Source organism: Polypterus senegalus, chromosome 11 (assembly GCF_016835505.1).
Source record: "Polypterus senegalus isolate Bchr_013 chromosome 11, ASM1683550v1, whole genome shotgun sequence".
In the NCBI taxonomy this organism is placed as follows: Eukaryota; Metazoa; Chordata; class Cladistia; order Polypteriformes; family Polypteridae; genus Polypterus; species Polypterus senegalus.
The window spans coordinates 39,627,184-39,652,144 of NC_053164.1; the positions used below are offsets into that span (position 1 = coordinate 39,627,184).

General features: G+C 37.9%; 1 protein-coding gene across 1 annotated transcript in view; it reads left to right on the plus strand.

The window, feature by feature from the left end:
• Positions 1–2,356: 2,356 nt before the first annotated feature.
• The window catches only part of zgc:110329 (uncharacterized protein LOC550500 homolog), a 506,110-nt gene continuing 483,505 nt past the window's right edge, over positions 2,357–24,961 (plus strand). The window contains exon 1 of the mRNA XM_039768433.1: positions 2,357–3,008. Within this exon, the coding sequence (XP_039624367.1) occupies positions 2,922–3,008 (87 nt within the window). The 5' untranslated portion in view covers positions 2,357–2,921. The remainder of the gene's footprint in view (positions 3,009–24,961) is intronic.

Sequence of the window (24,961 nt, forward strand, 5' to 3'; positions counted from 1 at the left end):
TTTTCTGAAGTGTTTACAAGTGAGCAAGTGGATAACCTCCCAGACTACTGGGACTACTAAGGAGCTACTGAGGGATTTGGAAATTGTAGAGGGAGAAGTACTGCTCAGATTAAATAAATGAAATCAAACAAATCACCAGGACCAGATAATATTTATCCTCATGTTCTTAAGGAGGCTAGTGAGTACATATATAAACCCTTGACACATATTTTTAGGAAGTCACTGTGCACTGGAAGATTCCAAGGACTGAAAATGGCAAATATCATCCCATTATATAAAAAGGGTGACAGGGCAGATCCAAGCAACTATAGGCCAGTAAGCTTAACATGCATCACAGGAAAATTAATGGAAGGAATTATTAAGGATAAGATTGAGCAACACATGGCAAGGACAGGAGTTATTCTGAACAGTCAGCAGGTCCTGTTTTACTAACTTGCTGGAATTCTATGAGGAGGCAACAAAAGGGTACGATCAAAGTGGAGCTTATGATATTATTTATCTGGACTTTCAGAAAGCATTTGATGTGCTTCCACATGAGAGGTTTGGTATCAAGTTAAAAGAAGTGGGAGTTTATAGGGTGATGTTTTAGACGGGTGCAAGAATTGGCTCAGACACAGGAAGCAGAGGGTGATGGTGTGAGGAACCTTATCAGAACTGGCCAGTGTTAAGAGTGGCGTTCCACGGTGGTCAGTGCTAGGGCCGCTGCTATTTTTAATATATATAAATGATTTAGATAGGAATATAAGTAACAAGCTGGTTAGGTTTGCAGATGATACCAAGATAGGAGGATTAGCAGATAATTTGGAATCTGTTATATCATTACAGAAGAACTTAGATAGCATTCAGGCTTGGGCAGATTTGTGGCAGATGAAATTTAATGTCAGTAAATGTAAAGTACTGTATTACACATTGGAAGTAAAAATGTTAGGGTTTTTTTTAATACACAATGGGCGGTCAGAAAATCGAGAGTACACCTTATGAGAAGGATTTAGGAGTCATAGTGGACTCTAAGTTATCAACTTCCCAACAGTGTTCAGAAGCCATTAAGAAGGCTAACAGAATGTCATGTTATACAGCACAATGTGTGGAGTACAAGTCGAAGGAGGTTATGCTCAATCTTTATAATGCACTATTGAGGTGTCATCTTGAGTACTGTGTGCAGTTTTGGTCTCCAGGCTATTAAAAGGACATAGCAGCGCTAGAAAAGGTCCAGAGAAGAGCGACTAGGCTGATTCCAGGGCTACAGGGGATGAATTATGAGGAAAGATTAAAAGAGCTGAGCCTTTACAGTTTAAGCAAAAGAAGATTAAGAGGTGACATGATTGAAGTGTTTAAAATTATGAAGGGAATTAGTACAGTGGATTGAGACTGTTATTTTAAAATGAGTTCATAAAGAACACAGGGACACAGTTGGAAACTTGTTAAAGGTAAATTTAGCATAAACATTAGGAAGTTTTTCTTTACACAAAGAACGATAGACACTTGGAATAAGCTACCAAGTAGTGTGGTAGACAGTAAGACATTAGGGACTTTCAAACTCGACTTGGTGTTTTCTTAGAGGAAATAAGTGGATAGGACTGGCAAGCTTTGTTGGGCTGAATGGCCTGTTCTCGTCTTGGGTGTTCTAATGTTCTAAATAGGAAAATTCATTTCTGCATGGTGAGAACATGCAAAATCCAAATAGATAATTAATTGTGTAGAAGTCAGTCCTGAATTCTTAAAGATGCGCAGCCCACAACAGCACCATGATTAGAAAAGAAAAAAAAACCTAAAACACTGACAGATTAAGTAGCTTACCACTAAATCACAGAATGAATCAGTGGTAGAGATTTAACCAACAGTCTTGGATTTACAGACTAATTTATTAACACACTTCAATGTGTTTCAAGAATCAGATGGTTAAAACATTAGACATATACAAAATTTCAAATGAGAGGAAACATTCACTTCTTCAGGTAGTTAACAGCAGTGTTTTGAATTGTATTGTATGCTTTGACTATATTAGCTGAAAACTGACTTAAGAGGTTTGCTCTGACTACAATGTTGCCATCAGAATCCCCATTATTAATATTATTAGTAAGAGCCCCTCCTGCGCTACAATGTGATATTAGCTCAATGATAATGAGGCATTTAAAGAGAAATAAAGTTTAAAGGAGTGAAGTGATCAAAATGTGTTCGCTTTCCCTGATGACTGACTAATAAGCTGTCGTATTTCTCACTAAAACAATAATTAAGGGATTTATTAATGAGCCTCCCTTCCCGAATTTGTAACATGTATGAGGGTATTTTGATAAGAGGGAAACGGAGGGGATCAAAGGAGGCTTCCTGCTAACTTTTAATTTAGGATATAAGTGCTCTGGTTTTAATCTCCTTTTTCGTAAATATTTTTTTTTTAATTACTCTTTCCATTGAAACTGTCCTTTCATCTAAAGAAGAGTCTGGCACAGCCCTATTGTGATGCGCACATGTCGTGTAAAGAAACGCGGCGAGGCACCGCTCATGTTTAATTAAGGCAGAACGCAGCCCTTGACCTATTTTCTTTCAGCTGCAGACAGCTCTTTGTGTTTGAGCCTGTATCGCAAGGATCGATTGGAAACAGACGGCTTATGACGATTTTCGTTTCGGTTCTGTTTGAATCAGGTCCGGCTCGTCTGTCCCGGAGCACCGGGATTTGCTTGACAGTGAAGAAGGAGGTCTGCTCGAAGAGGCGGAGTCAAAGGAACCGTGAGAAGTTTGAACCTGTTTAAAGGAGACGCGCTGCTTTTAAACAACCGGGAAAAGGCGGTGTAAATCAAGCAAAGTAATTACAGATCCAAGCACAGAAAACCAAAACAAGACAGGGAGAGGAGAGGAGAGGCGACAATACGGTGGGACGAAAACCAACTTGAAAGGTGTACACAGAAAACGGCGGAAGCGCTGTCATGCCGCTCTGCTCGAAAGGAAAACACACGCTTCTCTACTACTACTGCATCAAGTTTACCCTGAATGTCTATTCCATATTCTTCTGGGTGAGTTCCTGGTTCCTCCTTTATTTCTGTGGGGTTCAATGTGTTTCCAAATGTGCGGAGAACTTCGGTGTCTGCGGTGACAGCCGCGCTAAAGCAGCTCAGATTGATTCAAGGCGCTGCAACGCCCTTTAACGCGAACTGCGTTAGCCGACAGAAATTAGATAGGCCGAAATGATGCCAGCCACTGGTAATAAACGGTTCGCTTTTTCTAACCAACTACGCTCTGAAAGTTACGTCGATACCCGATTTGCGCGCGCATGCGTATTGAAAGCACAACGCTACCGTGGTAGGGCGCTTTGGCGCGATTTTATAACGTCAGCACGCACGCATTCCCTTGGGGCTATGCAGTCAGCACCGCGCTGGTCTTCACTCTTCTTCTCACAAGTAGATGCTAGATATGGCCATTACACAGTGTAACTGCCCCAATCTCTCGTTCTTGTAAGAGATTGGAAAGCTATTATTTAAAATGGAGTGCAGACACTAGTGGTCTTTCCAGGGTTCAAAGAGGTCATCAGCCCTCAGGTTATATCAAATTCAAAGTCAAGATCAAGTGCCTTTGTTGTCATATCATCCATACATAGGACCATGGTACAGGATATACACAATCAGTACACATATAACAGAAACACAGGACAAGTGCAAGACAAGTAAGAGTTGCTGTATATTATACAACTAGTGAAACAAGTTGACCAATGTTCCCAAAATAAACAAAGTTCATATACAGTAAGCTTAACATTCTACTTGGCAACACATTCTTTTGTTTCGCCATGAAAAAAATACAACTTCACAGTGATCACAATGATGATGTAACTTTCCTAAGTAGTACTTAGTACTTGCTTTTCAGCATGCCTTTCTGTCTTGTTCTCATTATTGGGTTCTTTATCTTGTATTTTTTTTTTTTGTATGTCTATGAGCTTTCATGTCAGGCTTGTTGCACGCTTCCACAGTTCAGCTTGGTTGAGGATATTATATGTCAGTGATATTACACTATACACCTGATTACTCTAAGGTTAAGATTAGGGTTGTGGGATGGCTATCTAATGACAATTGTTGAGTAAACCAAGTGACATAATCACACATTCTTTGTCACATTTGTTGATCAATAAACACAAAACTTACTCTTGCTTATGAATTCTGAACACGTATGTACCATGTACTGGGATATTAGCAATGGATGGGCTTTTAGCAACCGTGTTTTTATCACAATAAACTTTTTTGGCCACCAGGTTGCTAACACTTTCTGAACTTCCAAAACATATCAGGCTTTATTCAAGATTTATTCTTGCTTGTCTGTGTGTGTCAGCGTCTTGACTGCTTATTCTTTCTCAGTTTTTGTCACTTAATTGTCTTCTGATGTGCTTGGCGTGAATGCATTTCTCTGCGTTTGTCTTTCTTGCATTCTATATCCTGCACTTGACATTCAGCAGATGGTGCTTCCCTTCTTCTTCAGGACATCAAAATGCTACTTGTCAATATAAGCAACGATAAACTTTTTGCCAGTTGTCTGCACGTGTAAGAACACACACTTCTTTCTGGATTCTGACACTTATGTGACCATCACATATATTTCACCAACTTTGTCTTTGTTGCATTCTGTATCTTGCACTTCTGTAGCACTGCCCTTCTTTTTCCTGGTGATTTCCGTCATGTCATTGGCCTCTGCTATTTGCTGTAGGATTTGCAGAAGGAATGCTTGATAAAGATGTCTTTAATAGACAGTACAGAGGACCCAATGGTCTTTTCATCTGTTTGCACAATCTGAAGTAGGACCTTGTGGTCAGAAATGCTGCAGTTCCCAAACCTGACGGTAATGCAGATGCTCAGTACATTCTAAGTGGTTCCCCTGTAGAATGTGGAGTGAATGGGGAGAGGAAGACAAATGGAAGTGAAGACTCACATCTTCTTGGCTATGGAGGTAATGTTAATTTTCTAGTTGAGGTCAGCTGCCAGGTTCACACCAAGAAATTTGGTTCTTTTGACCAGTTCCACCATAGACACCTTAGCTTGCGACGGGGTATGGATAGCATAGGCTATTTTGAAGTCAACAATTATCTTTTTTTTCTTGTCCCTGTTAAGAGACAGATTGTTGCACTCACACCAGTCAGCCAGTCCTTGTATCTCCATTCTGTAATCTGATTCAGCCCCATTGCTGATGAGATCCACTACCATTGTGGTGTTAGAATATACACAGCCATACAATTGTGAGAGGGCAGAGTGAACAGGAGTGGCCTGAGTATGCATAGAGAAGTGTTGTAGCCTTGCAGACTCAACTTTCCTATGAGCTTCTGAGGGATGATGGTGTTGAGTGCTGAATTGAAGTCTATGCACAGGTATTTTTTTGTCCATATTGGACAGGGCCAGATGAAAAACAAGTGATATTGCCTCCTCAGTAAAATGGTTTGGGCGAACTGGAGAGGGTTTTGTGATGTGGGTAGTTACGCTTTCAGGTAGCCCAAACTCGCCTCCCAAATTACTTCATGATGGCCGACGTGAGTGCTAGTGGGCAATAGTTATTGAGACAGAGGTATATGATGGTTGTGTTTTTTGTATTTTGTAAACAGTTCATTCACATGTTATTCTATATGTTGCTGGCACAAATGAGCTATTTTTTTTTTAGGTTTACCATCCTTACCATACATATCCATATACTATGTAATTAGTTTAAGTAGTATGTGCTCTGGATGCCTTTCGACTGCACATGCTTGCCATGCTCTTTTATGCTTTCCTTTGGAGATGCCATTTTACCCCCACAGTCCAAGTTATTAGTAAGTTCGGGATTAGTTTCTGAATGTAGGCTTTGCTGCCTGGATAATCTCTGTCCGCCTATAACTCAACTGGAAACACTGAATTCAGAGAAAAGTTATACTTATCATATACTAGGGGTCTCCTCTGCTCAATGCAGGACATCTTTCAGACACGCTGTATACGTAGAGCTTACACCATTGTGAAAGACATCTCTCGCCCATCACACGCATTGTTTGACCTCCTGCCATCTGGTAGAAGATACCGCAGCCTGAAAACCAACACAGCCAGGTTCTATAACAGCTTCTTTCTTCAAGCTGTCAGACTTTTGAACTCCTACATGTCACCCAGTACCATATCCCTATAACATTCACCCAGTTATGTACTGTCAATTTACACTCTGCACTTTAGTATGGATATTGAGCATTGTTCAAGTTTTATAGTCCTGCATCTTTTGTCTTGTTATACTGTATTGTTGCTCTGGTTTCTGGTGATGTTATGGTTTATGTTAATTGCATGTTGTGTTGTCTATGCTCCGGGGACTGTAAGTTACTAAATGTCATTAAATCATTTACTATGTACTATATGTGAATGAATGACAACAAAATTGAGTTGAGTTGAGTTGAGTCGCTTGAGTTAGAAAAAAAGTGAAACAGTTTCCATTTATTATTTGACAAATACATTTATTTATCAAATATTGTTCAAAAGTCAAACTGCCATTATTAATGAATAACCCATTATAGTAGGTAGAAATCATTCAAAGTGCCTTATGATACATGTTTTTCGTTTCACCATTAGGACCAAGAATGTATAAATTCTTTCTTGATCCTACTCTGGAACAGGTGACATATAGCTGGCTGTGTGAAAAGCATGGTTCTTTGAGGTAAATAATCTAAAATTAAATTAAATTTTAGTAATTAATTAAATTATCTGCCAGCATTGTGATTTTTGTGGGGTTTTGGAACATGGTGATTCCAATTTTTTACATAACTTGTATTTCTGAATTCATTCTTACTATTTGATACATTTTGTATTGCTATTTTATTAATGTTTCTGCACTGTTATTTTGTACTTTGTTTTTAATTGCAGGTGGCATCATTTTTGTTTTCTTTTTTTGGTGTTTCTAATGGCACCTCATTGCTACATCATGGCACCAGAGGCTGTGGTGTAATTATACTGTCGGTATGTAAAATGGTTGTAATTTGACACAGGTGTGGATAAATTAAATGAATTAGTGTGGTAGTTTAGTAAGGGTTAAAGATTTTTAGGTGTTCTGGATTTTGGGCTTTGTTTTGTGTAACAAACCCCTGCTTGTTTCTGACCTTGATTCCTCATTCATCTCCTGGTTCTGTAAACTTTATTTTCGGACTAGCGATTTTCAATTCTGATGTGAGAGCCAACCCTAAAAAGCCTTAAGCTTAGCTATTAGTGGTTCAATAGATGGATCACCTTGAATGAGGTGAGTAAGGTGGTTCCCAATGTTTAAAGTGTTCCCCTGTCATAAATAATCAAAGCGGTGGTATTTTGTGCAAGCAATATTACAAAAAATAACCAAAAAGTTAAGTATATACAGTGGTGTGAAAAACTATTTGCCCCCTTCCTGATTTCTTATTCTTTTGCATGTTTGTCACACAAAATGTTTCTGATCATCAAACACATTTAACCATTAGTCAAATATAACACAAGTAAACACAAAATGCAGTTTTTAAATGATGGTTTTTATTATTTAGGGAGAGAGAAAAATATCCAAACCTACATGGCCCTGTGTGAAAAAGTAATTGCCCCCTTGTTAAAAAATAACCTAACTGTGGTGTATCACACCTGAGTTCAATTTCCGTAGCCACCCCCAGGCCTGATTACTGCCACACCTGTTTCAATCAAGAAATCACTTAAATAGGAGCTGCCTGACACAGAGAAGTAGACCAAAAGCACCTCAAAGGCTAGACATTATGCCAAGATCCAAAGAAATTCAGGAACAAATGAGAACAGAAGTAATTGAGATCTATCAGTCTGGTAAAGGTTATAAAGCCATTTCTAAAGCTTAGGGACTCCAGCGAACCACAGTGAGAGCCATTATCCACAAATGGCAAAAACATGAAACAGTGGTGAACCTTCCCAGGAGTGGCCGGCCGACCAAAATTACCCCAAGAGCGCAGAGACGACTCATCCGAGAGGTCACAAAAGACCCCAGGACAACGTCTAAAGAACTGCTGGCCTCAGTTGCCTCAATTAAGGTCAATGTTCACGACTCCACCATAAGAAAGAGACTGGGCAAAAACGGCCTGCATGGCAGATTTCCAAGACGCAAACCACTGTTAAGCAAAAGAACATTAGGCTCATCTCAATTTTGCTAAGAAACATCTCAATGATTGCCAAGACTTTTGGGAAAATACCTTGTGGACTGATGAGACAAAAGTTGAACTTTTTGGATGGCAAATGTCCCATTACATCTGGCGTAAAAGGAACACAGCATTTCAGAAAAAGAACACCATACCAACAGTAAAATATGGTGGTGGTAGTGTGATGGTCTGGGGTTGTTTTGCTGCTTCAGGACCTAGAAGGCTTGCTGTGATAGATGGAACCATGAATTCTATTGTCTACCAAAAAATCCTGAAGGAGAATGTCCGGCCATCTGTTCGTCAACTCAAGCTGAAGCGATCTTGGGTGCTGCAACAGGACAATGACCCAAAACACACCAGCAAATCCACCTCTGAATGGCTGAAGAAAAACAAAATGAAGACTTTGGAGTGGCCTAGTCAAAGTCCTGAATCCAATTGAGATGCTATGGCATGACCTTAAAAAGGCGGTTCATGCTAGAAAACCCTCAAATAAAGCTGAACTACAACAATTCTGCAAAGATGAGTGGGCCAAAATTCCTCCAGAGTGCTGTAAAAGACTCATTGCAAGTTATCACAAACGCTTGATTGCAGTTATTGCTGCTAAGGGTGGCCCAACCAGTTATTAGGTTTAGGGGGCAATTACTTTTCACACAGGGCCATGTAGGTTTGGATTTTTTTTCTCCCTAAATAATAAAATCCATCATTTAAAAACTGCATTTTGTGTTTACTTGTGTTATATTTGACTAATGGTTAAATGTGTTTGATGATCAGAAACATTTTGTGTGACAAACATGCAAAAGAATAAGAAATCAGGAAGGGGGCAAATAGTTTTTCACACCACTGTATTTGCGTATAACTTAGGTCTTGAAACCCGAAAAATTGATCATAAAATCAGATCCCAACTTATACGCCCGTTCAAAATTACGACACTTAATTTTAGTTCTTTTTATATCTTCTTGCTTCCTCCAATCTCACACCAGTTTCTCAGATGCATTGAATTTTGTTGCAGCAGCGCAGTTACCAATTTCTTTTGCCTCTTCAATGACTTTTAATTTAAAACCAGCTTCATATTTTCTTCTGATTGAACGCTGCATTGTAGATAAGGGATGCTCTTACGATAAAGGTGTATGAGGGTGTGAGATACACAAAACAGTACAAATATTGCTTCGGAATAGTTCGGGTATTACCGTGTGGTCATGTAGGCACAAAACATAGACGAAAAAAAGGCAGTGTGCTCCGTGGTTACTCTCTGAGGTGGGCATTAGCATATCATAATCTCTTGGACCAATAGCGTGAGTTTTCCACATTCGACTTATACGACTGACATTATAAAATAGCGGAAATTATACGGTAAAATCGAGCCCCGACTTATCCACGGGAGAGCTTAAACTCGAATATATATGGTAAATGCACATTCTTAATGTAGCAACCAGAATGTCCTCTGAACTTGGTGGCACCGTCTCTGTTATGGATATATAATTGTGTGCGTGATGAAGAAAACTCTTGAATTTTGAATCTAGCTAAACAAAGGGCTTGAAGGACTAAATGGTCTCCTCTCATTTGTCAGCTTTCTTACATAAACCGAGAATCTAGCTTAGGTTGTTTTGTTAACTCAGCTAGCCCTTACGAGGAAGTTAACATTTTCTACTTCATTTTATATTAATAGGTTATAAGAACTTGTTCTGAAATTTAAGCATAAACAAAAATTTTTTATGTGGGTTTTCAGAAATACTTAACTTTTATTAATATTTATGAGCTCCTTTTTATAATCTGTATAAGCTGAGCTCTAAACAAGACAGCTTGGGTTCCATTATAGTATGGCTTTGTAGCACCATTTATAACATGGTGTAATGTACCATTTTCAAACCCACGTGTGCATTTTATTGTCATGGAGATGCTGTAGCCTGTCCTGGAAGCATCAGACACAAACAAGGTCTTAGCCAGCCCTGGAGGGTGTGCTAGTCCATCACAGGGCCTGTACTAATTGTTTTGTATCGAAATAAGAGTGGCAGTGGCATTAATTACTTCAGCATGTGTTTATAGCTGGTTTATATTTGTTTTGCTGAAACATTCTGAGCTATTTCTTTATATAGTTTTTTGTGATTCACCCTGCTGAGGGTCACACTTGGAAGTATTAAGAATGCCGTCCTAAAAGCTTTTACTCCTTAGTGTGATAAATGTGGCAGGAAACCCATTATGTACTCAAGATTCTTGGTAATGTGGCAGATTAAAAGTACTTTTGTATTTTAAACCCTCTGTTCAAATTGATTTTACTACTTGTATCTTTGACCCTTGGAAAACATTTTCTGGTAAGTCAAGCATTTAGTTTTTAAAACAAAACATTTTATTCTTAAATGGACTTAGAGGTGAAGGAGGATAAGGAAGGAAAAGATGCTTTGGATGCTGGCCATTGTGCTGTCTGGTGTCCAATGTAATTGCACGCTTCTGCTCTGTCTGAGTGATGTGTGACAAATGGAATTCCTTGTCAGGCCTATGCAAAAGAGTCTGAGAAAATTAAGATGGACACAAGTAATTTAAAACTGAGAATGTGATTTAGTGCTGCCAGACTTGCCCAGTGTTAATGATTTTCTTTAAGTCACAATCTACTTGTTTTTGCCAACCATTTTAAAGGGTGTCCTAGTCTGAAATCAAAGGAAAGAAATATGATCTTGCAAGATTTAAGTAAAAATGATCCAGACTAACAGATTGTATCATTGTGTGTGAGTGGAAGAGAGAAAAATATTCTCAAAATGCAAATTTCCTGTCTGAAGTTCAGTTATGAGGTTTCTTTTAATGTAAATGAGGAGGTAAATCAACAGAACACTCTCTACTAGCCTTTCTTACTTGAAAGAACAAGGTGCTGCTTGCCTAATAATATGGCATTGCATGTGAAAAGACCTCATCATAGGAACATTCTGTGATGGGAAAAAATTGCATTACCATTTTTTTTATTTTTTCCCTGTGACTCAAAACGTCTGGGACATGCTGTACTGTTACTGTATATTTAAACATATTTATTAGACAGATTCCTCTTGCCCCAAAATTAAACTGCCATATTTCAGTATTTCTGCATCTATACATTCTGTTCTACTGTAAATATGAAGGTGGATTAAGTAGGTGTGAAAATGGATAGGTGCATTTCTACCATTTGATTTCTATGACTTATCAGGATGACACAGTTAGTATTAGAGTTAGTGGCTTGGATCAAATCCACTGTCTGGTGCAGAAGGCTGTGCTGACCATTCTGCTGCTTTTACGAGTCAGATTGGCTGCTTTCTACCAAATGTTGCTATCATTTCAATACCAAATGGTCTTAAAGTCATAGGTATTAAAGCTTGTCATATATGACAACTGATAATGGTTTGTGAACAGTTTAAAAATATTATTACATTGGTTTATTGAAATAGTACTGTAAAATAAAACAGGAATCTTTATATGTGAGTATAAATTTGAATATATGGTATGGTCATACACAACACAAGATATAATAGTGCACCTATAAAAAAATGTTTTTAAGTTTGTGAGTAAATCTGCTGATGCTACTGGACACAACATCAATGATGGTCCTGGAATCATTGGGTGATTTGGGTCTTTCAACATCATACACCCTCATCCAGGTGACTCAGCTGGGACTGATCCGACCTCAGCTTGTGTCCCACTGGCTCTTGAGCCATAGCCATCAGGAGGCATTCCCCGCAGCTTTGGTGGTCTTGCGGGTGACTCTCCTTTTCTTGCCTCTTCCTATGCCTCATGAGGTGCTTAAAAACTACCATTTAATTTGATAGTAAAGTTGAAGAAATACTTGCACCATATTGTTTAAAAAATTGGATTTTTGTGTACTTTTTCTGTGCCAGTATATTCACAAACCTACAGCCAACCTCCACAGGGAGGCACATGGCTCTCCACTGTGCTGTCTTGCATATCTTAAAGGCCTATTAAAGATGTTCTTCCCATGGGATTGTCCACTCCAACATCACCACTTGCTTAGTGGCATCAGATAAGATGACAATTTCTGGACGCAAGGTAATGTCAGCAGTAGGGCTGGGGAACTTTAGCTGTTGTTCAACGTCCACCACTAACTGCCTATCCTTTGCTGAAGTTAAGGCATCTTGTGGTTTTTGGCTGCTCACTTTCTCTAACAAAAAGAAGACTTTTTAATGTAAAACTCTGCAAAGTGGTTTATATTAATTACAAATATAAAACACAAGATGTCATTTGGTTAACATTATAAGCAAGATAAATTTGTATTACAACAAGAGATGATAGCAAAAAGAAGAGTTTAAACAAATGTAGAGTTAAATATACAGTTGGTCGTATCAAAATATCAAAAAATTAGGGATAAAATCAAATTATGAAACAGAGGACATAGATACAGTATGTGTTGAAAGCTCCAGGTCCTTACTGTTAAAAAAAAAAAAAAAATCCTAACTAGTATAATATGCAAGTTGCCACCAAAGCAAAAAAATGCCAAGTTTGTATGCAGTGTGTTGTGCTTTGCCCACTTAAACGGAACAGCTGCCAAGATGTCATAGGTCTCATGACCTGCACGTGACTGCCTAAAAGTGGTCACAATAACTAAACCATGTGGCGGCAGCCATGAGAAACATCCACAATATGGTGGACTATAACAAAATTGAAACATAATGGTGTTATGGACAATAATTAACCCAATATACTTGTGAAGCTATCCGTCCATTCATTATCCAACCCGCTGTATCCTAACTACAGGGTCACGGGGGTCTGCTGGAGCCAATCCCAGCCAACACAGGGCACAAGGCAGGAAACAAACCCTGGGCAGGGCACCACACACACCCACACACCAAGCACACACTAGGGACAATTTAGGATCGCCAATGCACCTAACCTGCATGTCTTTGGACTGTGGGAGGAAACCGGAGTACCCGGAGGAAACCCACGCAGACACGGGGAGAACATGCAAACTCCACGCAGGGAGGACCCGGGAAGTGAACCCAGGTCTCCTTACTGCAAGGCAGCAGCGCTACCCACTGCGTCACCGTGCCGCCCTTTGTGAAACTATTTATAACAAAATCAATATAATTTCATCTGTTGATATTTTTGGGCAGATTCTTTTACCAAAATTAAACTGCAACCTTCTGCATTGCTTTTCAAACACTCTATTATCAACCAAGGGAATGATGAGTTAAAAACCAAGATAAATCTTGGGGTGCCAACCTGGCTTTCCCTGCTTACTTGAGAAACAAAAATTAAATAGTGCTGGATGGCTCGAGTACAAACAAAAACACCACCCTCTGATGTTCAAACAAATAAAGACACTGCCTATTAAGGCTTCTTTCAGGTTGTTTTGCCAAGATTGCAGGAACTATATCTCCTCTCCAGTCAACAAGTAACACCTCCTTCAGGGCTGTTATGCTTTTAAGGTCCTGGGGCCTTAGGGGGATTCAGTTGCCCTCATTGGGTGGTTTCTTGGCACTTTGGAGGTAAAGGAAGATGACACGGTTAGCATCAGCACCTCCTCTCGGCCTGCAGTGGTTTTACTTACCGGGGAGAAACCTGGATGGTGACCATCTGAAATCAATGCATGATAACTCCTAATTATCAGTTGATCCAAAAACATAACATGAAGCAGTTATGCCAGTGTATATTGTTTAGCTGAAATACTCTTATTCCAGTATAAAAAATATATTATTTTTATTAATGTGACAACACTTGCCAATAAGAAATGTAAGATGTATACAGCTGCTCTCAAAGTTGTTCTATTCAAATGTAAAAATTTTTTTTCATTTTTAAGTCAGAAATAATTCTGCCATGTTTAGAAATAACTTATTTTCAACTCTAAAATTAATGATAAAATATTTGTGGTATTGCTTTAAGATCTGCCACACTCATTCTCTCTTCAGTTTTCTTTCTAATAAGTAGCTCTGGTAAATCGAGCAGGACTTCCAGAGTTCAATGCAATACCAACTCCAAAGCTGTGAGATGCACAAACTTAACTACCAAACTTTAGGGTCTTCTACACTAATGCTATGAATATGTCTTAAATGTTTGTGTTAAATTAGTTATTTGTTGGCTGCTGAAGAAACAGGATTACTGCTATCCTGTTATATTTGCATTGATATTTTATTTGTATGAGATTTGCCAAGTCAAACTGAACGCAACTGTCATTGTTATAGTAATAGAGTAAAGGAAAATAGTTAACTTTCTTTTATAGGTCTTCATCTTTTCCTACTTTAATCTCTGCACCATCAAAAAAAACAAGGTCACTCGATATCACTTCTACAAGTGAAATAACACTACTGTTTTCCTAGCTTTTTATAAATTTGCCTGTAATGATGAAGGTGCTATTTCATCATGCAATATAGTCAGATTAATAAAAGATGTTCTTCACTGTGATATTAGATTGAAATTAAATACCAACAGTAGTGTAAGTGCTTGTCATAGAGACCAGTGTGTTCCTTCCCTCACTGTAGCATGGACCAGAATCATTAAGCTGTGGTAGCATTTGAGTGATTTGAGCAGCTACTGTAGTGACTCACACCTAAGCCAGACAAGCCAACTGAGAAATAAGATATATTCCATTTAATTCAGTTCAATTGCTCAGAGCATATGTAGTAAGGTATTAACAGTAAACTGCAGGCCATACAACATTTATATATAAATGAATGCTTAAATTACATTAAATACACAGTAAAACTGAGCAGTCTCAATGTTTAACATAAACAGATGACAGTGTTTCAAGTTATAAGGCATAATTCAAAAAAGAATGATATTATTTGTAGGTCACACTGCCTCTGGGCAGCACTTATAGTACAGTGGCATGCAAAGGTTTGGGCACCCTTGTTTAAAATGTCTGCCACTGTGAATAGTTCAGTGAGCAGAAAATAAACCGATCATCAAAAGACATAAAGCTAAAGATGACACATTTCTTTTCAGCATTTTATGCAAGATTAGTGTAGTGTTTTTGTTTTGTGCAATTGTTCAGTAAAAAAAAGAAAAGGAGCATCATTGAAATGTTTGGGCACCCCAAGATATTTGAGATCTCAGGTAACTTTTAACTTTTCAGGTCTCTTGTTCATAGTCATCATTGGGAACCCCCAGGTGATACATTTTGCAAAGCTGTATATATTCTGTGACCCCTCAAACCTTGTCCCAGCAATCAGAAGCCATGGGCTATACTCTAAGCAGCTGCCTACCACTCTGAAAAATAAAATGATTGATGCTCACAAAACAGGAGAAGGCTACAAGAAGATAGCAAAGCGTCTTCAGGTAAATGTTTCCTCAGTTTGTAATGTTATTAAGAAATGGGAGTTAACAGGAAACTTTCTGAAAGAACTGCTCATTGGATTGCTTGAAAGGTAAATAAAAACCCCTGTTTGATTGCAAAATACCTTCAGGACGATTTAGCAGACTCAGGAGTGGTGGTGCAGCAACATCTGAACAAAATTGACTTTCATGTAGAGTTAGCAAAAGAAAACCTTTCCTGTGTCCTGGCCAGAAAATTCATCACTTGGAAGTTGGCAAATGAACATCTAAACATGCCTGATGCATTTTGGAAACAAGTCCTGTGGACTGAAGAAGTCAATGTAGAATATTTTGGCCACAATATGCAAAGGTATGTTTGGAGGAAAAAGGGTGCCAAATTCCTGGAAAAGAACACCACAAGCTTGGGGGTAGATTGATTGTGCTTTGGGCTTGAGTTGCTTGTTTGCTTCAACTTGCAAGGCTTCATTTACTTTAATTATTGCAGAACATGTGTAGGTTGTAATCTATTAGTTGTTCTCTGTAATATTCTGATATTTCCTTTTTTGAGTTTTTTCTAATTCAAACTTTAAACATTTTGCAGATTATTGCTTACCTTTTCACCATTTCAGGTCATTGGTTGAATTTCAACTGATTAAATTTGAAGAAAAAAACTTAGAAAAACTGAGGTGCTCTTAAACTTTTGACTGTATACTGTATATCCACTGTGATAAAAAATTAGGCAGCAAACAGAAAAAGGTTTGGGAATGGCCTCACGGTATACTGAAAAAATCAGAAGAGAAATGAATCACATCTTTACAAAGCAGAGTTCCAAACCAAATTGCCTAACAGAATGAGTCTGGGCTATAAATATGGTGGGTAAGAGGAAGAGGTGGAGTCAGGGAGTCTGGAACAGGAACTGATGTGGCAGGTGGAAGGGTTCTGGGTAAGGGAAGAGATATCATCAAGAGGGTAGGGTGACGATGGTTAGCAGTGCTTCCAGAATCTTGGATTTGAATCTTGCACCTGCTTTGATTGTTCTTCATGTTTCTGCTTTTTTTTTCTTTTTTTTTCTGGCAATATAGTTTTCATCCCACATTTTAAAGCCTTGCATGTTTTTTTTAATTTTTTTTTTATTAATTTTATTACAATCCATACATAGCAATCAAGTTTTTACAAAAAAAAAGAATTATGTTAAGAACAGATCGATCCCCACCCCTGAGAGAGAGAGCAAGCCATTGGCGTAAAATTTAAGGCTTGTAAACATACCTAAATTAATAAATTCTCTGTGCTTTATAAACTTATTTTAAAATATTACTGATTAGATCCTGCCATGTTTTGAAAAAAGTCTGTACGGATCCTCTAACTGGTTATTTGATTTTTTCTAATTTCAAATAATATAACACATCGGTTTCCCACTGACTTAAAAGAGGAAAGTTTGGGATCTTCCAGTTTATCAAAATAAGTCTACGTGCCAAGAGTGTAGTGAATGCAATCACAATTTGTCCTTCTCCACTTTAAGCCCCTCTGGAAGATCCCCAAACACAGCTGTTAATGGGTTAGGAGGGATTGTGAGTCCAAGGTTGTCTGAGAGGTAATTAAAAATTTTTGTCCAGAATAATGCTAATTTGGTGCAGGCCCAGAACATGTGACCCAGTGAGGCTGGGGCTTGGTTGCAGCGTTCGCAAGTTGGATCATGCCCTGGAAACATATAGGAGAGTTTTAGTCGAGACAGATGTGCTCGATGTATAATTTTGAGTTGTATAATTGTATGCTTTGCACATATGGAGCTCAAGTGAATTCTCTGCATTGCTACTTTCCACTCCTTTTCTGATATATTAATTGAGAGATCTTTTTCCCAGTGTCCTCTTGGATCTTTAAAAGGAAGGGATTGTAAAATGATTTTATATATTGTAGAGATGGAGTCTAATTCCTTGAGATTGAGCAATATTTTTTCCAGCGTGGATGAGGGTGCAAGATGAGGAAAATCTGGAAGGTTCTGTTTAACAAAGTTCCTGCCTTGCATGTTAGGTTAATATTGGCAACTCTAACCTGGTGTGCTGACTATGTCTATGCCACTGTGTTCCGCAACGGACTGGTTCCTCCTCAAGTGCTGGCTCCCACATTGCATCCAGTGCAGCTGAGTGTTGTGGAAATTCTCTTTTAATACTTTTAAATAACAGTTAAGACCACCATAAGTGAGGAATCGGGCATCTTTTTTTATAATATTGGATTAAAGGAGCCAACATATGAACAGGTTAGTTGTTTTTGCAGCTAGGTTCATTTATATAATACCAGTAGGCATACAAATAAATGGTATAATCTATGACACACCCTATACCTTTGTATATATGAATGTCCCATGAGAATTAAACTAATTAAGGGTCCTTGGCAAACCATCTTATTTTGAATTAGGAAATTCTTATTGTGGTAGATCAGCCCGCACACAAACAAGCAGACACAGAATGTCCCGAAAACAGACACTTTTTAATGAAAAGTTCCAGTACACAACACAGTGACAGTGCACCAAACACCCTTAACAAGTCCATCTCTCCCGTCTGGACTTCTCCTTCTGCCCCTTTTACTCCTCTCCTCCCAAGCTCTGTCTTCTTCCTCCCGAGTCCCAGTGATATTTCAGTTTAAGTTTTCAGTGTGAGTCAACAATTTTTATTTTTATTTAGTTCTGGCTTTTTTATATAATAATAGTACAATTTTAGTTTTTTTTCTGTTGCAAGACCACAAATGCTGGCCCACACATATTTCAATGCAAGTTATGTTTCAGTCAACAAAATACACTCACAGTTCATAATGCTGTTAAACACAGCTTGACTATCAATGAGCAAACAGATTAAGTGGCCTAATGAGTATAGTCTGCAGGAACAAATGTTTCAACCCAAGAAACCTGTCTGTGCAAGCACGTTGCTGTTAAGCTTTAAACAAGCATGCATTTCGAGGGATTTGTTTATGCTTTTTATATAATAATAGTACAATTTTAGTTTTTTTTTTCTGTTGCAAGACCACAAATGCTGGCCCACACATATTTCAATGCAAGTTATGTTTCAGTCAACAAAATACACTCACAGTTAATAATGCTGTTAAACACAGCTTGACTATCAATGAGCAAACAGATTAAGTGGCCTAATGAGTATAGTCAGCAGGAACAAATGTTTCAACCCAAGAAACCTGTCTGTGCAAGCACGTTGCTGTTAAGCTTTAAACAAGCATGCATTTCGAGGGATTTGTTTATGCTGCAACGATGTCTGTTGCACAGATAGCCACACAGTGAAAATATTTGATTGACAATCACCTGTAATGCATGTGCACAGACAAGGTCCTCGGCACTATGAGGGGCACCAGCAAGACTGTACGTTGACGATCTCTGCTGCCAGTATTGAAACAGTGACGTGCGGTGAGGTTCCTGAGGCACTGACTCCTTCAGAATCAGATTTACAAATATATGAACCCATATCTTATTCACCATTCGATTGGCAGCATGCACATTGACTACTGGTTATGTTTAATATCTCATAAGCATTCTTTACACACATATTTCGCTAAGAAAGAACAACAAATTTATGGTGGTGAGAGAGAGCATTTGCTGTGCTCCCTCAATATGTTCTAAATTTGCCATTGCAATTTCACAATTTATATTCATTCAATACAAATGAATGTATAGAGTGGAATACAAAAAAACACATTTCAATTTTGACCTTAATTGAAATATTTAGTTGTTTTTAAAAGATTTTAATTCTTGTGCTTTAATCAATTTTAATAGACTGTTCAACAAAAGGATAACAAGAAAAGTAAACAAATATTTTATTTAATGTCAAAATATAGTCTTTAAATATTGGATTTATTTTCTTAGATCCCATTTTTTATAAAATTGAAAACCGTTTATGGTCTTACCTTTATTTGTAAATGAAGTCAATGTGCCCATCCTTCTCCATGAAAATCTCCGTCACTTTCTTGTAAAAGTCCTCCTTGTTTTCCTTTAGTTTTAAAAGTCTTAATCTTCCATTTTGGAGTTGGAGGAAAAAATAAAAATAAACGGACCGCTGCAGTGCACTTGACTATCTGATATCGCTAACTTATTGGAGCATTTCCGTAGAAGAACAGCAGTGCAAAGAACCCATTGGGTTCACATCTGCCTCCCTCCAGTGTGGCACAGTACTGTTTGCCTCACCTTGTGTCTTTTCACTGCGGTTTTATGTCCAATCAGCAAGACTAGATATGTCAGACACATTCAGTAATGATATTAGCCAGACTGTGGAAAGTCAGGGTGTATAATAAACGTGTCTGCAAACATTATATCGGCGAGATACAGAGAGGCAGCAACAGGCATGCGCCAATTGCATACATCAACCCAGTGTGTGAGGGATATCGCAGTCCGAGCTGAGGCTCTGCTTGTCACTACCGCACCTCGCTTTTGTCCTTTGTATTTGATCAGAAAATGTGCAAATTCAGTGATTTTGATGGTAAAAAAGATAAAAATTATTGGAATCATACAGAAAAAAAATGTATAGCACAAACGAGTGGACAAATTTATTTTATATTATCATTATTATTATTTTTTTCTTACTTTTCATGCCTCCCCCGATTGCATGTCCCTGTACTGAAGTGCAGTCATGGTGCCAGAGAAGTGCTGGACTTCCACTAAGTTGGTCCTGCACTGAAACTCCGAGACTCTTTTCTTCTTCTTGCACGCTACATTTGCTTTTATTATCATCTGAGCTGTAATTAAAGTATTTCCACATGTTACTTTCTTGCTTTCTACCTGCAAACATCTGTGCAAAACTCGCCATCAGCAACCGCATGTGCTTACTGCTTCAACCTGACGAACCAAATGTGCTCAACAAACAAACAACAGTCCTTTACGAAAGTTGCGCCACGTGACTATAGTAAGCTCAAGGTACAAGATCACCACATAGTGAATAGCACAACGTAACTGAAGGCTCAGGGTGACCTACAAACAACTCCTCTGCATGACTGAACCGGACTGAATGAAAATTTCTGTTTTTTTTTTGTTTTTACTCAATTTTCGTTCTCGTTTTAGTTTGTTCACATATCACAAATTTTTATTTTTATTTAGTTTTAGTTTCTCTGTTTGCCATAATTTTAAGTTCTCTTTCTTGTAAAAAGAAAAACAATATTTTTAGTTCTAGTTCTCATTTTTGTTATGAAAATATCATTGCTGCCGACCCCGGCTCCCCTACTTGAAGGAGGCGGCCTCTTTTATATCCTCCCGGATGTGCTCCAGGTGCTCTATGACGGTTTTCCAGCATCACTTCCAGGTGTGGCGGAAGTGCTAACATCCAGGGCTCCACAATACTCTGGGTAATACTCTTTATTTATTTACAGAGAACAAATGAAAAGAATGAGCTTTATTGTTTATTTGGTTAACGTGCTGGAAACGCATAGTACAGAAAGTTTTCATTAACAATGAGATAGGCACCCTCTTGGAACTCAGTCTAAAGGTTAAAAAATGTATGAACTGATCCAACTAGTACCAATGCATTTCACAGCTTGCCACAGTATTTGTACAAGTGGACAATTGTTCCTGTGTTATACAGATGTATAGGCTATATGTCTTTCCAGGAGGCTATCTAAAGCAGCTAACTAAAGTTAAAACTATAGAAAACAGAAATTCCTTTGGCTACATAGGATGAGGGTTACTTTTTATCTTCTAGAGATAGGGGAGGACCTGCATTGGATGAGGAGGAGAAGAGGGCATCTTCAAACAGGAACGTTAATTTAGTGCCTTCCTTTACATGTTCACCTGCACTAGCAGAATGTGAGATGGAGGAACAACTTAATCTTTTAAACGTTTAAGGCTCTTGTGAAGTTGGCTTTGTTTGATCTCGTATTGGGTTTAGCTTGATTTGAAAAATGTTTTTCACGATAAACATTTTTTTTTATTTCACGTAACTGCTGGGGTTTGCAGCTGCCCTGAAGAGCATAGTATTGTAGTTAATGTACAACTCTGTGTATTCCAAGCCATCAGGCATTCACAGAGTGTATAAAGATCAGGTTGTAGTGTACTGTAAACTCAGTTCACACTAACATTTAAAATAGACCCAACACATAGGGCCAGCACCACCATTAAAGCGATTTAGGGTGCAGAACATAAGGGATGGGGGAGCCTAGCCACACCTTGCCATGAACAGTCGGTTGACGCACTAATAATCTTGGCCTAGGGTTCAAAATAATCTAGCACTGGCACTGCTAACACTGTGTACTTGTGCCTAGTGAGTATTTTAAAAGCATGCACATTGTCATACAAATGTGCACTTTCACTAGAATAATTGTTCTACAAATTTACATTTCTCTTTTCAATATCAATCCAATGCATGAAAACTGCATAATCAGCTGTTACAAGAGCAGGCCATAATTAATTTAAATAACTGTATGGCTCCATGATTATTGTTTCATGTTCTTGTTTCATATCTTCTTCATTTTCCATATTAATTTCGAAATAAAGCCATTTAAATATTAATCAGGATATTTTTAAATGATAGGCCACTTGTTTGTTAGACCATTTCTGCTTAAAGAATGCAACTCTTGCAGTAGTGGATGATTACAAAATATTTTTACATGTTGACATTCTGTTGTAGGCATAGACTGTGGAGGAAACACAACTTAAAATGTACCTGAAAAATTAACTATTGCAAAAGAGCAGGGATTATGCATTTATTTTATACAGCAGCATGGAACACCACATGCTTTTATTTGAACTTGTGCTATGTATTTTGAGAGTACACTTCGGCTGCAGTAGACCAAATCAAAGCAGATAGTACAGATTTATTTTAAAACTGGAGGAAACTTTCCAAACCTTGTTAAACTTTGAATTTTAAAGAAATAGCACTAAGCTAAACATATAATAATCTGGTAGAAGCAATTTGTAGAATATTCCTTTTGGTGTTGGTCTTAGATGGTAGAGCAGTTTAGGCTGTTAATTCTAATAATGAATGTAACTCTGGCATACTAATTTATTTTTTGGCCTTGATATGTGGGACATGTTGAATTCAGTAACAGATTTGTGGGACATGTTGAATTCAGCAACAGACAACATGTCTGTGATATCCTAGCATGCCTTGAAATGTCTGCCAATATGCTGAACCAATCAACATTTCTGACAAGTATCAAATATCCATTACATCCAGTGAGTAAGAAATAGGTCTTAAACTTGTGGTAACAATTGTGAATTGACAACACAAAAATGACAAAAAAGAGTGTGGACAAAAAAATTAACAAAAATCAGATAAGAGCTGCATTAGGTCTTGGTCCTGGGAACAACCATGGTTCCATGGCACTTTATCCCTTGGCTAGAAAAAATCTTTGAACTAATTTTAGTGATAGTTAGCTTTAAAACTAGTAGGCCCTAGTGTCAGGTTTAATTTTGGTTTATCTGAATTTATATTTCCCTTCAACCACTGCTTTCTGTCTAGCCCTCATGTTTCAATCACCTGATCTTTTGTCTACTTTTAATTACAACCTCAGCCAGGGTGCAAAAATGGGGGATGCAGAACATGTGTTGCATGGGGACCCATAAAGAGTCTTTCTCATTATTTAGTGACAAGGTGGCCTCTAGCAACCTGATCCACCCCCATCACTAAGTATACCGCTTAATGAGTTACACTGGTACAAGGACAAAAAACAAATTTTGCTTACCCACTTTAAAACAGCTTGTTGTACCCAACATTGGTTGCCTCTCTTAATACCTTATATATAAACGTCTACGCTTGGAATTATGTTTGTCCGTTCGGCCCGGAAGTGAGAGGAGGAGTCTGGGTAAGGGCTCCACATCCAATGAAACAGAAAGCTCGCTTAGCCGCTAATAACACAAGCGAGGCCAGCACGTCACCAAAACAAAACCTCAGGAGAAAAACAAAGTCGCTTAGCCGATAACATCGGGAAAACGTTTTCTCTTTTACTTTTCCTCCGCTGCTAATGCGCAACTGATGCGATCACGTTGGCAAAATGAATCCTCCCAGGAGAGAGAGATGCCCAGAATAGTTCATTTTAATTGCCTGACATCTCTATATTTCAGTTTTTTTTTTTTCTGATCATTTCAATAGTTTTTAGGACCCCGGGCTTTTTAAAGCATTGGCTTACACAGCTAGTGATTATATAAATCCTGTCCTGGTTAATATCTTCTTTCCTCACAATATTCCTCAGGCTTTGTATCTGTCATGATATTTTGCTTAGCATAGCAGCAGTGAGAGGGATCACAGAAGGATCTAACTTATAAGAGGAAAATATAAAAGTGGAATCGGACTTAAAGTAAAAAGAGTTTTGTGTCTTTAATTCCAGTGCTTGTCAGATCATTATTATTATTATTGCAGATATCTGTCCAACACCTTTATCCATGCCGATATGATCAGCATTTATCCATCCACCTTATTAACCTTTTTGTCTTGGTCAAGTCAGGATACAGTATATCAATATTAGAATGTTTTTGTTGTTTTATCTGCCACAGTAAAGCACAAAAGACTAACAGGCATTAAAAACAAAAAGTTTAAAAGCCATATCAGCAGTGTGTCAGACTTGCCAGAACAGCCCTCATCCCAGAGACCCTAACTCCAGGCTTAACTTAAACCTAGCATTCAAATTGGGCTCTTTCACCAAACAGTAAGACATGAAAAGGTGAAAGCCCAGAACTAAATCAACCCCTAATATTAATAGAAAACTCAAAATGAATAAAGAGGGAAAGAGTTTTATTGCTAATACATAGTTCAGTATCAAAGATCATAAAAACAGAGCGATGAATCATAAACCAGAAAATACATAGAAGTACTCACTCTAAAGAAGTTTCCACTACAATTTTGATAGCTGAAGAAAGTCCTCTAGCTTAATGTCATTAGGCCTTGACCCCTCAAACTCTGTTTAAAGGGGACAGGGCACATAACTAAACATCCTAACACTAAAATGAACTTAACACATACATAATAAATGATGAATAAACAAAACATATCATACAAAAGGACAAAACCATAATATACACAATAATGATATTTATAGACTAACAAAAAGATCACAGTGTATTAGACTACAGTTACTCCAGAGTTGAGATCCGGTCTAAAACAAGACAATATCAATAGCAGTATACAACTCCCTCAACTTGGTTTATTTTTATATAGTACATCTGTAGAGTGCAAAGACAAGTTCATAAGCATATAGAAATGCTAACTTTACTAATTACATAATGAATACACATAAAGACATATTCAATATTAGTATATATCAGGATCAAGGCACACTAACAGTGCAGTATTATGAGATCAGAATGCAATTGTTGGGCGCACGCAGGCAGCTAAAGTAATTTGCTGAGGATTTACAGATGGTTCAGCAGTGAGTACTGAACTGAAACCTTGTATTTTAAAGTGTAATTCTTTAACTACCACCTCACTCTGCCATAAAATGGTGATAGACTATAAATAATGGAGAGCCATTTAGCACAACTGATGATATCTTGCTCTAAAACAGACAAAGCTAAGATGTCAGTATTTCACACACAAAATCGATCCAGAAAGTTTTAATATATGGTGTATTATGGTAAAACACTGGGCATTTTATTTTCTGTCACTTGCTAGTCTCTGATATACTGTTATCATTTTTAAGCTACTAGTTTGCTTATGTGGGATATTGTTTGATTTA